The 14,521-nt window shown below is 39.1% G+C and overlaps 1 protein-coding gene and 1 long non-coding RNA gene across 2 annotated transcripts in view; both read right to left on the reverse strand.

The window, feature by feature from the left end:
* Positions 1–10,100, reverse strand: part of LOC124285742 (phosphatidylinositol phosphatase PTPRQ-like) — a 37,455-nt gene extending 27,355 nt beyond the window's left edge. Inside the window, exons 1-9 of the mRNA XM_046722015.1 lie at positions 10,005–10,100; positions 7,699–7,833; positions 6,910–7,083; positions 6,327–6,461; positions 3,306–3,442; positions 2,920–3,042; positions 2,573–2,636; positions 1,618–1,787; positions 1,167–1,359 (exon numbers count right to left, since the gene is read on the reverse strand). Of these exons, the coding sequence (XP_046577971.1) occupies positions 1,167–1,359; positions 1,618–1,787; positions 2,573–2,636; positions 2,920–3,042; positions 3,306–3,442; positions 6,327–6,461; positions 6,910–7,083; positions 7,699–7,833; positions 10,005–10,083 (1,210 nt within the window). The 5' untranslated portion in view covers positions 10,084–10,100. The remainder of the gene's footprint in view (positions 1–1,166; positions 1,360–1,617; positions 1,788–2,572; positions 2,637–2,919; positions 3,043–3,305; positions 3,443–6,326; positions 6,462–6,909; positions 7,084–7,698; positions 7,834–10,004) is intronic.
* A 3,618-nt stretch (positions 10,101–13,718) lies between these two features.
* LOC124285733 lies at positions 13,719–14,473 on the reverse strand. Its single transcript, XR_006900874.1, has 2 exons — positions 14,305–14,473; positions 13,719–13,759 (listed from the first exon to the last, which is right to left on the reverse strand). It is a non-coding gene; the product is annotated as an uncharacterized LOC124285733 (long non-coding RNA).
* Positions 14,474–14,521: the final 48 nt, after the last annotated feature.

The raw sequence follows: 14,521 nt of genomic DNA on the forward strand, positions 1-14,521 counted from the left end.
AATATTATCTCTTTTCCTTACATTACCCATTTCACCCACTGTGACTTCTTAGACTGGATATATATCATGTATTTATGTGGTTTGCAAGACGTTACCTTAGGCCCCTCACAATGCAATAAATGCAGGTCAGAGGGTTATTTCTTCACATATCATTCTAAATCTATGTATATTGTAATACATTTTTGGAATTAGTGAAGAATACAAGTAACTAAAGTCCATGTTTAATAGTATCTGTAAGGTTCTTATTACCTGCCTCTTCTAAATGAGTATGTACTTGTGAAAAAATATACACACACATTAGGATGACACCTTTAGCAGTTCCTGATGAAAAGCGTGGTCAATAGGCCTAAGGATCGATACCAGACATTTCATGGATATATATTCGACGGCATGATCTCAACTACGCTTTAGTTTCACTGAATACCACCGTTTGTCTCTTAAAGAAGATGAACCGGTTTGCTTTTTTTACCGATTCAGCGAACTTTGATAATGTTGTACATGTATAGCAGTCAAATGGCAGTGACAATAATATGTATGAATCAATACGTTGCTGCTCTCCTACTCTTGTGATACGTTTAGGGCGCAAACACCATCATGACTTACGATAACCCTCCAGATCATAAAAACCTCCTCTTTCTGGACATGGGTTAGAATTGGTCTTCAGTGGTGATTTGTATTGTTACCCCAGCTGGTGCTCCGCTTATCAAATGGAGTGATCGCCTCGGTGCCTTTACAATGTGTCTGAGTTGATATCAACTTTCGGGTTCTGTCATATCAAGATGGCCACTAAACGTGCTGATAGAATGGTACAGATGTCTTTACACAGAGCTCTCCAGAACCTGTGATGTTCCGGGTCAGAATGTGTGTTCAACAACCCATGCTTGTCGTAAGAGGACAATGACTCGACCGGGTGGTCAGGGTCGCTGACTTGGTTCCCATTTACGTAGATCGATGCTCATGCTGTTGATCACTGGGTTGTCTGGTCCAGACTCGATTATTTACAGAGCGCCGTCATAAAGCTGTAATATTGCTGGGTGCGGCGTTAAAAAATAACCCAACCAACCAACTCAACCTTACGTCCCATAGCTGGTCATGTTGCAAATATCACTACAGTAACCCTTAATTAAGAGCCATACTTGAAATACCACTGACATCATCACACTCACCAGTCATGTTCGTTTGAACAGTGATGATACTTTCCTCCCCTGTTCCATTTATGTTGACACAAGATACAACTATCGTGTAGTTAGTGTAGGACAGTAAGTTTGTGATATTGTAGTCGTATTGGCCATTTCCATCTCCGTTGACAACAGCATTACTCTTTGTAATCGACGTTTCAACTGCTCTGCATTCTTGTTTCTGTTGGAACTTCAAATAATACATATATTCACATGAACAATGTTTTTGTAATTTCGTTGTCAAACTGACTTCCGTTTTAGATGACAATAGGGGCCCTATTCGTTTTTGAAGTGGCGCCAACTTCACATTCTTTCTTCCTCTCAAATGTGAAAGAGTTCATATGTCCAGTGAAAGACTCAATTGTAGTTTTAATGATAATATGCGGTATTTTAAGCTTTTTGTTGACTAAGAGTATCTTATGACTGTTCTCATGCCTACCTTAATCTGGTCACAAGTTACATTTATAACTCGGCCAGATTTGCCGCCTGATGTAACGTTCACCCGATAGCCAAGGATGTTGCCATTCGGAAGTGATGGCTTGGTCCATTGTATTGTTATTGAATGTGCCGTTTTACTCGGTGCATCAAAACTAGCCACGGGACCGGACACTTGGAAAACGAACGTATTCAAGTTATGCACATGTAAGACTCTGACCCAAGAATAGAATGTTAAATACTGAGAAGGTATTTCTTTCCAGACATCACGGCTATATCTAGACATCAGGCAGGTACTGGCAATCTTTTCGCACATTCAAAGTCTGTGCTGAAACAGGTTCATTTTTCGTGTGGTACTGAATCCGTTAATAGTAGTTAATATTTACCAGGCTTGTTACAAATTGTACGATTTAGGAATCTTCATGGCCGCGGCTCATGGCATCATGATAATGGGGATTAAAGCAAACATTCAAATCGTAAATCAACTTGGATACAGCCTACGCTACTATGCTCCATTTACAAAAATATTCGACTTGGAGGAACGGAGAGATTGTACAGATATCCATGGAATACCAAAGGTTCATAAATCCATATTAAGTATGAAGACGTTCGTATAAATTAGTCAACAACTGAAGTTATATGTATTATAGAAGCAACGTGAATGTCGTCAAACATGGATGCAACCACATTCACCTTGGAAGCTGTATTTAAACATGTAACCTATAAAATGTAAAGGGCCTGAATTGAATTTGTTTGGAGATTATTTTGGATAATTTGAAGTGAATAGATATGTTGCTATTCAGGATCTTCATTTGGGCTTCCCCTCACATTATGCTGGCACGCTGTTCAAAGCGGACTTCGGTGAAAACATTAAGACATTTAGTTGACCATTCCCTCAAAATATGATGATCAGTTATAATGACATGTCCACATTGTGCTCCCGAAAACGTTTCACGTACCTCCTGTCGGTGTGATATAACTCTTGGTTGATTTTTTGCCTTCATACTTGTTGTATGCTTGTACCTGAAATTTATTCATGTCAAGTTTCTCTCTTATTTTGTGGTGATGGTAAAGAACGATAAGTACAGCTTTTAGGATAGGCAAGTGACAACTGAATATACCTGAATTTCTATATATGAGAATCACGAAGCAAAGTGAGATACAGTGTGTTACATTATTTTTAGAAGATAATCATAACAAAGGTAACCGAAAGATTCACGTAAAGAGTATTTAACATCGAATCTTCTGTGTACTCAAACCGTATGTGTTTGCACAGTTAATGTCCCCACAGTCTGATCTCACTAACCGAGAAGTTGTAGATTACTTGAGCTGTCACGGGTACCACCAGTGAGTAGTTACAGTTGGACTCAGGTTGAGCTGAAATATTCACTCCTTGGGGATTTTCTAACACGGTGGATGCATATTTCTCTTGTCAGAAACAAACAAAGCAAACAAGCTTATTCCTCACAAAGGTTAGTATGAACAAAGCCCATACACTGAAGATACATTTTGGTCATAGATATTTCTGTAGATATTATTAATTTTATGCCTGACACGAGGCAGTGTATTATGCTTTATGCAGGCAGATTTTACCCCAAGTAAAATGAACGTAACTATTTGTTATCAGTACGTTTTTGGCAATAGAAAAGGGAATAGAAAGCGAAAGTATAATTTGCCTTCAAGAAGACATACCTGAGCTTCATACGACAGTATGTAATATTTTATGATGCCATGTCTTTCTGTTTCATTGGGACAGGAGAAGAAGACTTCAGCACTTGTATAATTGTCTTGAACATGATGTATGTGAATATGTTCTACATATCCGGGAGCTATGGATTAAAAAACAAGTTCTTTATTATATGAAAACATTCCGGATGGGTCCTGTCGAAAAGAAGTTGCTTTATTGTTCTGTAATCATTGTTATCTTAATAGTGTAATTATAAAATAACTACTGTGAAAAAACATTGCAAAATTCACACAAAGCTATTTCTCCGAAAGCGACAAAGTATCAGCTCCAGTATATCCCAATGTATATTCATGAAAAATATGATTTATTACGAAAATGCGTGCAGTTGTTTGAAAGTATATGGGCAACTGATGAGCGGGTGTCGCACAGGTCAACAACGAAGGGTTGTTAAGATACCCTTGGTCCACCAATAGCTACAATTCACCGGCTTAGATTTCCCTTGACATTGTCTTTTATTAAACTCATTTCATAAATTTCGCACATTTTATTGAACAATTTAATCTAAGGCATAAATTTAACGAGCAATATATTTAATATAAACTCTGTCAAAAAAAGAAACGCAACCCCTGTATTTTAGAGATTTTGATGTGAAGTTTTAGGACGACACGGCATTTTTATTATTTAAGACAGAAGTCTGACATTTGGCAGAATAATAACCCAGATGGGCATGTTAAAAATTGTCATTTCAAAAGTCATCTCACAGACACCAGTTTGTCACCAGGGGGGGCGTCTTTCTCAGTATCTCGTATGAGCACCACGCGCTGCAATCACTGCACGGCATCTCCTTGGACAAGAACGGATAAGACGCCGGATTCTTTCCTGGGGAATGGCTCTCCACTCCTCCTGCAGTGCAACGGCGAGCTGTTGCAGCGTCTGTGGCGGCGGCTGACGTTGACGTACGCGTCGATCCAGAGTATCCCACAGGTGTTCAATAGGGTTGAGGTCTGGTGATTTAGAGGGTCATGGCAAGACATTGACGTTGGAATTCTGCAGAAAGTTCATTGTTGCACGTGCAGTATGAGGCCGGGCGTTGTCCCGTTGAAAAATCTGTGTCTGTTGGTCAATAATCGGGAGAAGGTGAAGCTCTAACACGTGGTTGATGTAACGTTGGGCTGTCAGGTTCCCTGGAACGATCACCAAGTCTGATTTCTGGTTGTATGAGATGGTCCCCAAACCATGACGCTTTCTCCGCCAAATCTGTCCACCTGTCGGACGCAGATGGGCGCAAAACGTTTATGACGTCTCCTATACAGACGCTGTCTTCCGTCGTGACGTTGCAAAAGAAAACGTGATTCATCAGAAAACCAGATTCGCCTCCAGTTTTGTAAAGTCCGTATCCTTACGTTGTTGCACCACCTGAGTCGTCGGCGTCGATGTAGGGGCGTAGTACAGGTCCAACAACTGGTCTACAGGCACGTAAACCCGCTTCTTTCAGACGGTTCCTAATCGTTTGAGCTGACACTCTCCTCAAACCTGGTATTTGTGTGGCACTCACGGTTGGTAGGGCATGCCGATTACGCAGGTGATGGACCCGGATGTACCGATCTTGAAGGGGGGTCGTGATTCTTGGCCTTCCACTTCTCGGGCGATCGTTGGTCAAATTGAAGTTGTTGTAGCGGCTCCAAAGTCGGGATATCGTTGTTTTGTGAACATTTAGGTGCCGTGCAACAGTTCCAAAACTTTCTCCGGCTTGAACACGACCAATGGCGATATTTCGGTCGGCAGCACTCAATCGTGGCATTTTTAACACAGCTTTTCGGCGACAAATGAATGAATATAATACGGAACCACATGGGCTTTTATACACCCCTACATTAACTGCCATTTTCATGATTTGCATGTGTTTTTTTTGTGCGAAGTCACCATGAGGGTCATTTCATGCGTTGTGACGGAATAAGCAATAAAATACACTTATGCGTACAAATGCAGTTGTTTGGATGGTAATCTTCATTAATTACGTGTATCATTTCAATACATTCGAATAAAATTTAGTTTGGAAGCAATAACTTCATTCAAACGAATTTTTCATATCTGAGGACAGGGGTTGCGTTTCTTTTTTGACAGAGTTTATATATTAATCTTGTTCTCATGAAATTGAGAAGATTCACGAAAACGAATCATATACTTTGTATTGATGTCAAATGGAGCAGACTGAAGGATGTCTGCTCGTGGACTTGTATAAGGTCCCAACTTCAGAAATTGGGTGAGAGACTGTGTGAGTGAGGGGTATTTTGGGGAATTTGAGAAGTTTGCCACACATGATGAACTGAAAATGAACTGTTCACCATTTTCGTCGTGTTTGGAGGAGTAACTTGGAGGAGTGTTTATTCTCTCTTTTTTCTGTATTACATGCGACATATAATAAACGCTATTTGACGTATTCTCTATGTAATAATAATGTGTTCATTTATATAGCGCCAAACTCAACACTAGGTATGCTCATATATTACCCCGGATAACCCAAGCTGCCTGTTAGGCGCTAGAAGGTTATAGTCATATGACTTTTTCCACCTGGTACCCATTTTCCTGCTGGGTGAACAGAGACAATTTTGAACAAACTCACTTGCCTAAGGTGAGACCACATGTGTCACATGTGCTTCGTTGTGGGGCAGGACTCGAGTCCTAGAAACTCTCAGGAGTCAAGCTGCCAAACACGGTCACCCATCCAAGGACTCTCCGAGCTTGACGCTGCTTAACTGCACCGATTTGTGACCTGAGCTTTGAGCACAGGACCACGCGCCACCACGGACCACGCTCCACCACATGTACAAATATTCAACGTACTTCTCAAATTGGTATTGAAGGCTAAAGTATCACACGTTAGTGTATTGTAATTCTGTAGGTCTGTTTGCATATACGGTTGGAGACAGCCAAATGCAAGACAGCGCCACATTCCACTTGCACTTTCAGTCCTCATGAGCTAACTTGAAAAGTACAATAGAAAATATACCGATAGCATTTTGTACCTGACTCTTTTGTCTGGACTGATGCGTTCACAGACAAGACACTTGAGTTTCCACATGAAGTAGCCGCGGTAATGCTGAAGTTGTACATCCAGTAACTCCGGAGACCCTCAATCAAGACGGATGTATTATGAAATCCTGAAGAAAAATGAGAAATGGATATATCGCACACAAGTGTAGCATCCGGCTTTGGCATATTTTCTTTACATTCGAGAGTTCACAGATATCTTACATCGTTGATTAACACTTCATTATCATCATTCAGAACAAGTAAGTCTCAGTTTGTTACTATATTGCAAAGTATTATGATACACATAGTTTAGTACAGACTGAGCAAGTCTTATGTAAAACAGTCTTACTCTCATGTGTACCAATCCCAAATACAATTATCAGATGTGCTTTAAATAATGTTAAGAGCACTTTAGTATTCATTTTTACGCACACGCGTTTATAGCTATTTCACCAAAGTAACAAGCTAACAAAGAATATGTATGAGTACCAGTAAAACAGGTATAAATCTTCATATATTACCAAGACATAATTTCATTTCACGATAAGAAGAAACTATGCACATAAAAAGACATACCCTTGACACTAATGAACTCTGTCTCTGCGAAGGTTCCTGAGTTCAGGCTGGTCTCTTCCATAACTCTAATGTAGTAGGTTGTCGGTCCGTCCTGATGTTCAGCGGGTACCCAGAACAGAGTCACATCCGACGACCTGTTCACAAAGGCCCAGAACTCCTTTGGCTGTGATGGAACTAAAGAAAACACATATTGAAATAGCTTGAAAGTACCTGGTTAAAGTCCAAAGATGGCGCGCATGCTTAAAGTCAATCAAAATAACCATACAGACAATCATAATTATGATATGACTACACATTGGGATTAACAATCTTAGGTGTTGCGATACTTTTTCCACTTGTATATATATTATACAAGTAGTTAATGCACGACTGGCCTAATAGTTGTCACGTTTTGCACTACCTATTGTTCAGAGTATTCTGAGGTAGTTTGAGTTGTAGTGGTATTTGTCACGTGTTTCACTACCTGCCTCTAAGCTAGTTGGCCTTTTGAGATTTAAGTTAAAAGAAAAGCTACGAGTCCCGCAGACCCACTATCATTTCGTTGTAGCAGACAATGATATGCAATAGCATATATGTGCCAGCTTTGTATATTGCAGAAACATGTACACTTAATTGAATCTGAATTTTCAGATCTAGACGTTGTTTTGGTGCTTCATTTATGGTTACAATTTACATTAAAGACGAAGTATACAATGTAAAGGGTGTTCCTATACTTCTTTAAATGAGTATATGATGTGAAACAGCGAGGACTAAAAGCAGAACAAAGAGGTTAATAAAGTCATTTTATACCTGACTCTTTAGTCCGGACAGTTCCATTTAGAGACTGAGCACTTGAGTTTCCAACTGGAGTAGCTGCTGTGATCTTAAAGGTGTAATTCCAGCAACTCCAGAGTCCCTCAATCAGGACGGATGTGTTATGGAACCCTGAAGTGTAATAAGGTATGACAATAAAGAAGGCAAATATGTTGTCAGTCCTACCCCGCACGCTTTTATCGATTACCAGGTGCGGCAAACCCAAGTATGCTTGTTACTTTTGATTTTTGGCTGCACACTTTTTTCATGACTAATATGAACAAAAGTAGATATACGAATATTATATACTCAAAGGCAAAAGTCATTGTGACACTTAAACATCTTTTCATCAGAAGGCTGCTTCTCCACTGTCTGATATATCGAGTTGTACGTGCTATCCGTATTTGGCTCACCACCAAAAGCACGGGCTTCTACACCTGTGACGTGTGACAATTTGAATTCACATTCAATTGTCATCCGTCAGCCATCACACATGCATGGCTGACACAACATCTTACTAATGTTGTATAAATCACAGGTAAGCACCCTCTCTATATCCTTTCTCTATTTCATAGTGCTAAATATCTAATTATTATCAGTTAAGTACCTTAAATTAGTAAACATATTGTTACCGATCGCGCATAAAGTAAATATATCTATCGCGTATCATTTACTAACTTAAGCACTAGCACGTAAGACAGTGTGTGAAAGTATAATTATATTATATTTTATAAACCTTTCATTATCAACACCAACTGTATATATTTTTAGCAATAATACGATGCATCACCTGTATGTGACGTCATCATGTAAACAATCAACATTATTCAATTGTTATCATAATTATAACGTATGCCACTGTGCTATTTGATTATCAATTGAATAATTAATATGCCTGATTGATTGACATTCAATTGTCATCCGTCAGCCATCACACATGCATGGCTGACACAACATCTTACTAAAGTTGTATAATTCACAGGCAATAAACGAGATGTTTTACACCAACGAGGATCTCCGTCCGTTATTTTGTCTGCATGGCAAGACTAAGGCCTGAACCCGCGACACAAATTATCTTCCAACTCATTCCAAGATTGTGTTTATAGAATATCAATCTTACCGCAGTGTATATTTATCATGTTATTGTATATAGAATAGACACGTTAATATAAACAGAGGCGCTAACACCAATATGTACATCAACCACAAAAAGACATTTCCCTAACCATTAGGAATCTCCGCTAAATGAAGAGTACATAGTTCGATTTCAGTCATACCACATGCATGTGCTTATGAATCGCTATATCGATTACGATACAAGTCAAAATATGTATTTGCAGCAGACATCCATTTTGTAACGTTTGTTTCAAATTTGGAAACATCCTCATGGCCAAAATACCTTTTTTCACGTTTCATGAGGCCTTGCGTCTTGTCACGAATGTAATGTTTATGAAAGTTAAGGATTAATGTTTTGTGCAAGGGTGGATTGTGAACGTAAAGTTTGTTCTTACATGCTCGCGTTGTGTGGACTGATGCAGATAGCATTTTCCTTTCGGCACTTTTGCAGATCAATGATTCTTGCAATTGAATATGCCAATTTTGCAAAGCGATAGATGACACTGATCCATATTTAGAAGCGGTATTGTTAAGCATATGCTATTAGTATTGACACAGTAACCCCATGTTACAATGTCCGGATATTATTCTACGCGGTGATAATAATCAAAAAATAGATAGAATTATCAGCTTTAGTAGTACGTTTATTTAATTTATACGTGGGAATAACAGGGTTCCGTAGTGTTATGGCAATCTTCACTCAAAACAGTCAAGTAAATGCGCATAAAGTTCTAGACTAATAAGAACAGCGATAAACACGAATAAATACGAATAAACATAAATCCACTGGGCAGGGAAATACTTCTGTGTGCATTTCATTTCCTACGTACAAAGTGAAATTGAAATTGATCAAGCGAGTGTTTTCCTGTTGCATTAACCTAACATCCCTGTATAAATATAACCTTCATATTGAATGTAGTTTCAACGACAAATAAACAAGTGCAGTACCCTGTTTACCATTGATCTATGTTTGTCAGGTTTTAGAAACTCATCATCAACGGAAAACCGGTTTATGTGATCGCAGTGGTCAACAAAGTTACAGTTGATCATAATATTATTGTAGACTTCAATCATGATCATTGTTCCACATGCTGCAGTTGCGTAATAGTGTTACCTGGAGAAATCATATAAATCATTTTGTACATCAACAACTCTTATCATTTGATCATAAAACAAAACAGACGTACCACTGGTACTGACAATCGTTTTCTCTTCGAAAGAATCTGACATTAAGCTGGCTGCTTCCCAAACTGCAATGTAGTACATAGTCGATCCGTCCTTGTGTTCAGTATATTATATACAAATACGTCTTCATTAAACTTAAAATACATACCGCTGACATTGACAGCCATTTTCTCTTCGAAGCTCTCTGAGGTTGAGTGAGATGCTTCCCCAACTGTAATGTAGTAGGTGGTCGGTCCGTCCTGGTGGTCAGCATGCTGCCAGACCAGGGTCACACTGGACGAGCTGATATTAAAGACCTCTAGCTTCTCTGGCGGTGACGGAACTACAGGAACAAAATTGAGTAGCTCTTTAAGCTTGGGAAACAAAACGTAGCTAAAATACAGAAGAACACATATTCATGTAATCTATTAAAATAGTAGGCGATGTTCTGTTTTGTGGTAATATTATTTGGAAACCAAGCTTATATTTAACAAATGATTATTCCATTCAGCAGGTGTTATGAATTGCGCGCATTCATGCCAATTTCGTGCAAGCGTCTTACTCATGTGCATGTGAACATGGTTGGGGTAAAATTCGAAGCAAAACGAGGTCGTGTTTCGTTGTACACTTCATTGATAAAAAAACCCAGACTGAGAATTACGATATTCTTGTAAACTCAATTCAACGACTACGTGCAATTTGCATTTTGGAAGTTGGAAAAGATCTTAACGTTTCGCAGTCAGTACCTAGTAGATTATGTAACGTTGATGACAGAATTATGTCGATTTGGTCAACCAAAGGCAACTACTTGCGCACAACAACTGTGGACAAACAAACCGTAGCCAAAGTGGAGATGAACTTCACAGAGGTTTACATTTCATTGTAAATGACGTGATACGTGGTAAACAGGCGGTCACTTTGGCCAATTATCAAATATATGGTCATTCTTCGTTCAACGACTAATGCAAATCTCTGTCAGATGCCACTGTTACACTGTACACTGTTAAACTATTTATCCCATTAAATAGGTTGCTGCAGAATACGTTGCCTATTTGGACCTGATCACGCGTCACGTCATCATGAAAGGAGATGAGGCTTTATGGCAGTATATCTTTTTTTACTTTTAACAGTGAAATGTTTCTACCAAGTGTCGTTTTACTTTCTTAAAGACAAACATTGGCCAAAGACAATCGGAGACCACTAGCCACTTTATTTAAACTTCATTCAGTGATTTTTTCTATTCTGCAACGATTTGATTAAGAGAGAATTCAACTGTTTTCTGAAAGAGAGGAGGGAACCTAAGTGCAGATTTCAAATCTCTTATTTTTTGGGGGAACATGGCATACCAGGCGTCACATTTGGAACGCGTAATAAGACTTTAGCAAATATATATTATGCTAAATAAGATAAATGGTTCAACTAATTCAAAACAAACTGACCATTATTACTGTAGATCACGATTACTTTTCACATTTTACATCATGTTTACAATGTACATAGGATTCGTTTTGTAAAATGCTCCAAGTAATGCTCCAAAACATGTTTATTTAATTGCAACACACGGCTTATATGCACATGTCACGAGTATTTTTCTGCATTGTTTTATTTGGGGGGTTGGGGGTGTTTTTGTTTTGTTTTGCCTTCTTTTTATGTTCTTTTTGGTGTGTGTGTGTGTGTGTGTGTGTGTGTGTGTGTGTGTGTGTGTGTGTGTGTGTGTGTGTGTGTGTGTGTGTGTGTGTGTGTGTGTGTGTGTGTGTGTGTGTGTGTTAATATCTGAAAATCATCTAACAAGGAGAGATGAAAGCGTTCTGGTACACAACGATTGGTAGCCGCAGCGACATGCAGCCATAAGCATGAGGAGCTTTGATACCGGTATTGTAATATGGTGTAGTCCTTGACAATCATTATCAGAAAGCACATCAAAATGGTCAAATAGTCAATTCTCTTCCAGTGATTTACCCAACTGAACCAGGCATATACGAGAACAGATGGAACACACCTATGTTCATATTTAAGACTGCTTACAGAACAATCCGCAGGAGAATTTATAGGTCACAATCTCATTATAATCATGGTATTAGTTACATTATACTAATATAGGGCAACTAACCATTTAATTACAGTTTGGGCACTTCCTAAAAATATGTGTTCCGGCGCTAGAAAATATATGCAATTTGCCGAATTTTCGCCCGGTCGTCTGCTCCATTTTGAGGCTATGTCATGTTAATACAAGTTCGATATTTCCGTTATCATTATTCAGTTTGGTTTATATTTGTTTCAGATTGAGTTTTGTGAAGCGGAGTTCCCGAGGTGAAGCTGATGATGAGGATCTATAGGCGCCCAAGAGAACGTTTCAGTGATGACAAATGTCGCCAGTTTGGGGGATGTAGTGTAGTGGATATAATAAAGTAAAACCAATAAGCCATTTTACAGATTTTGCCATTTAGAGTTATCTGCCCCCTATGACATGTGACCGCGGGCATGACAACAATGTAAACAATCGCTCTCAGATTGACGAGCAGATTGTTTTGTTGACAGACGATATTCTACACGTTTAGTCTACGATCATCATTTGAAGAAAATAAAAAACGTTTTGACAGTTTGCCCGCGGTAACGTGGTTTTGCAAAGGGACAACACTCTAAACGAATTTATTTCGTGAAACCCAGACATATTTCGTGTTGAAAACAATTGGGGGAATTTTGATTATCTGACAAGGAAGCAGTTGTCTGGCCAGTGTTCCCACTAATACCCATGCTGAGATCAGCCCATCAACCCGGTTGTCACATGTTTCTTTGAAAACATTTTACTTAGTAGTTTTAAAAGTAAAGCGATTCACTTATGTCTGAGTTTAATGTATAGAAATGTTCTCAACGTTTCCCGCCAGCAGGACGGATTTTTGCCCGGGTGGTGTTACGTTTCTGTGGCGACAAGTGAGATAAAACCCTCCTGTTAAAGTCTGAATCGCTCACGTCTGATACATCGGACTTCGGTGGTTAAATACTTTTATTTACAATAAGTAAGATAAATGAATGACGTATAAGGATCAGCGTCAGCTTAGGGCCCTAGTTTCCTTTACACGTAGCCAAGACAGCTTATAGGACTTCTCCTTGGATGCGCTGTCTAGTCGGAACCACCCAGATCGTTTTGGAGAATACATGGACTCCCAAACATGTCAATTCTAAGTACTACTCAGGCTGTCGGGGTTGTGCTCTTGATAGCTAGTCCCAGCACACGAATTTGTTTGGTTCGTATATCTGTTACCTGACATCTATTACCTGGCAGGTTTCTTCGTGTGAGGGTCTCAGTGCTAAGAATTTTCTTTTGTCCTCCAAGCACCACAAACGTATAGGACGAGCACGACATAAGTATTCGTGGTTTTGACTCTTGGCATTAAGCCAGGGAATCTGTGCTGAGAACGTCCTGTGTGCTAACCTTCCACTTTGATTTCATTAAGATACAGATACACTTTGATTTCATTAAGATACAGATACAATCTCCCCTGATGCTGTGAGACAAATATAATTCCCTCATTTCAAGGAGATCTATCCCACAATAAATGTTCAATATCACAAAATCTCTCATCCCAGCTTTCTATTTGTGAATTAACTTACCACCAATACAGGTTCTTGTCCTGTTGAGATACGATTCACCTTGCCCTGCTTCATTGTAGGCATTCACAGTTAGTGTATAATTCTCAAATGGCAGTAGGTTCTGTATGGTGTATTGGACATCTTTGTTTGTGTTCAGAGATATGTTCATTCCAACGTCAGCTTCCAACTTTAGCTTGAAATAATACCATCATTAGGTGCAGCTGAACTTATTGCAATGATCCAAATTTTCAACATAAATAAGAATTACAAAATTTCATTTGAGCAACATATAAATACATGAGGTGAGTGAGTGAGTGAGTTTAGTTTTACGCTAAACTCAGCAATATTTCAGCTATATGGCGGCGGTCTGTAAATAATCGAGTCGGGACCAGTGATCAATAGCATGAGCATCGATCTGCGCAAATGGGAACCGATGACATGTGTTAACCAAGCCAGCGAGCCTGACCACCTGATCCCGTTAGTCGCCTCTTACGACAAGCATGGGTGACTGAAGATCAATATTCTAACCCGGACCTTCACGGGTCTCAATACATGAGGATGTTAATGAATTGGCTTATCTGTTTCACAGAAAAGATAACAGAGAGGGACCAAATCATTCATCGTAACCAATGTTTGCTGAAATTGCAAAAGAAAAAGTAAACATATATTTAACATTTATTATGTGTTTCTTATTACATAATACATTTCACGAGATCTGAATGTGATTCTTACCGTTTCTTGTATATAACTGCAAGTACTACAAATTAGAAGTAGTTGGAAGTCCTGATCATTTGGTCCACTGCTGACGTTCAAACTGTATCCAATTATACTTCCTCTGGTTTCACTTGGTGGTGACCACGACAGAGATATACTGGTATTTGTTACATTTGTCATGTTGAACCGGGTTATAACCCCCGCCTCTGCAATAAACAAATTTAATGGTGATTGT

This window comes from Haliotis rubra, unplaced genomic scaffold (assembly GCF_003918875.1).
Source record: "Haliotis rubra isolate DU_JTF1 unplaced genomic scaffold, ASM391887v1 Scf368, whole genome shotgun sequence".
In the NCBI taxonomy this organism is placed as follows: Eukaryota; Metazoa; Mollusca; class Gastropoda; order Lepetellida; family Haliotidae; genus Haliotis; species Haliotis rubra.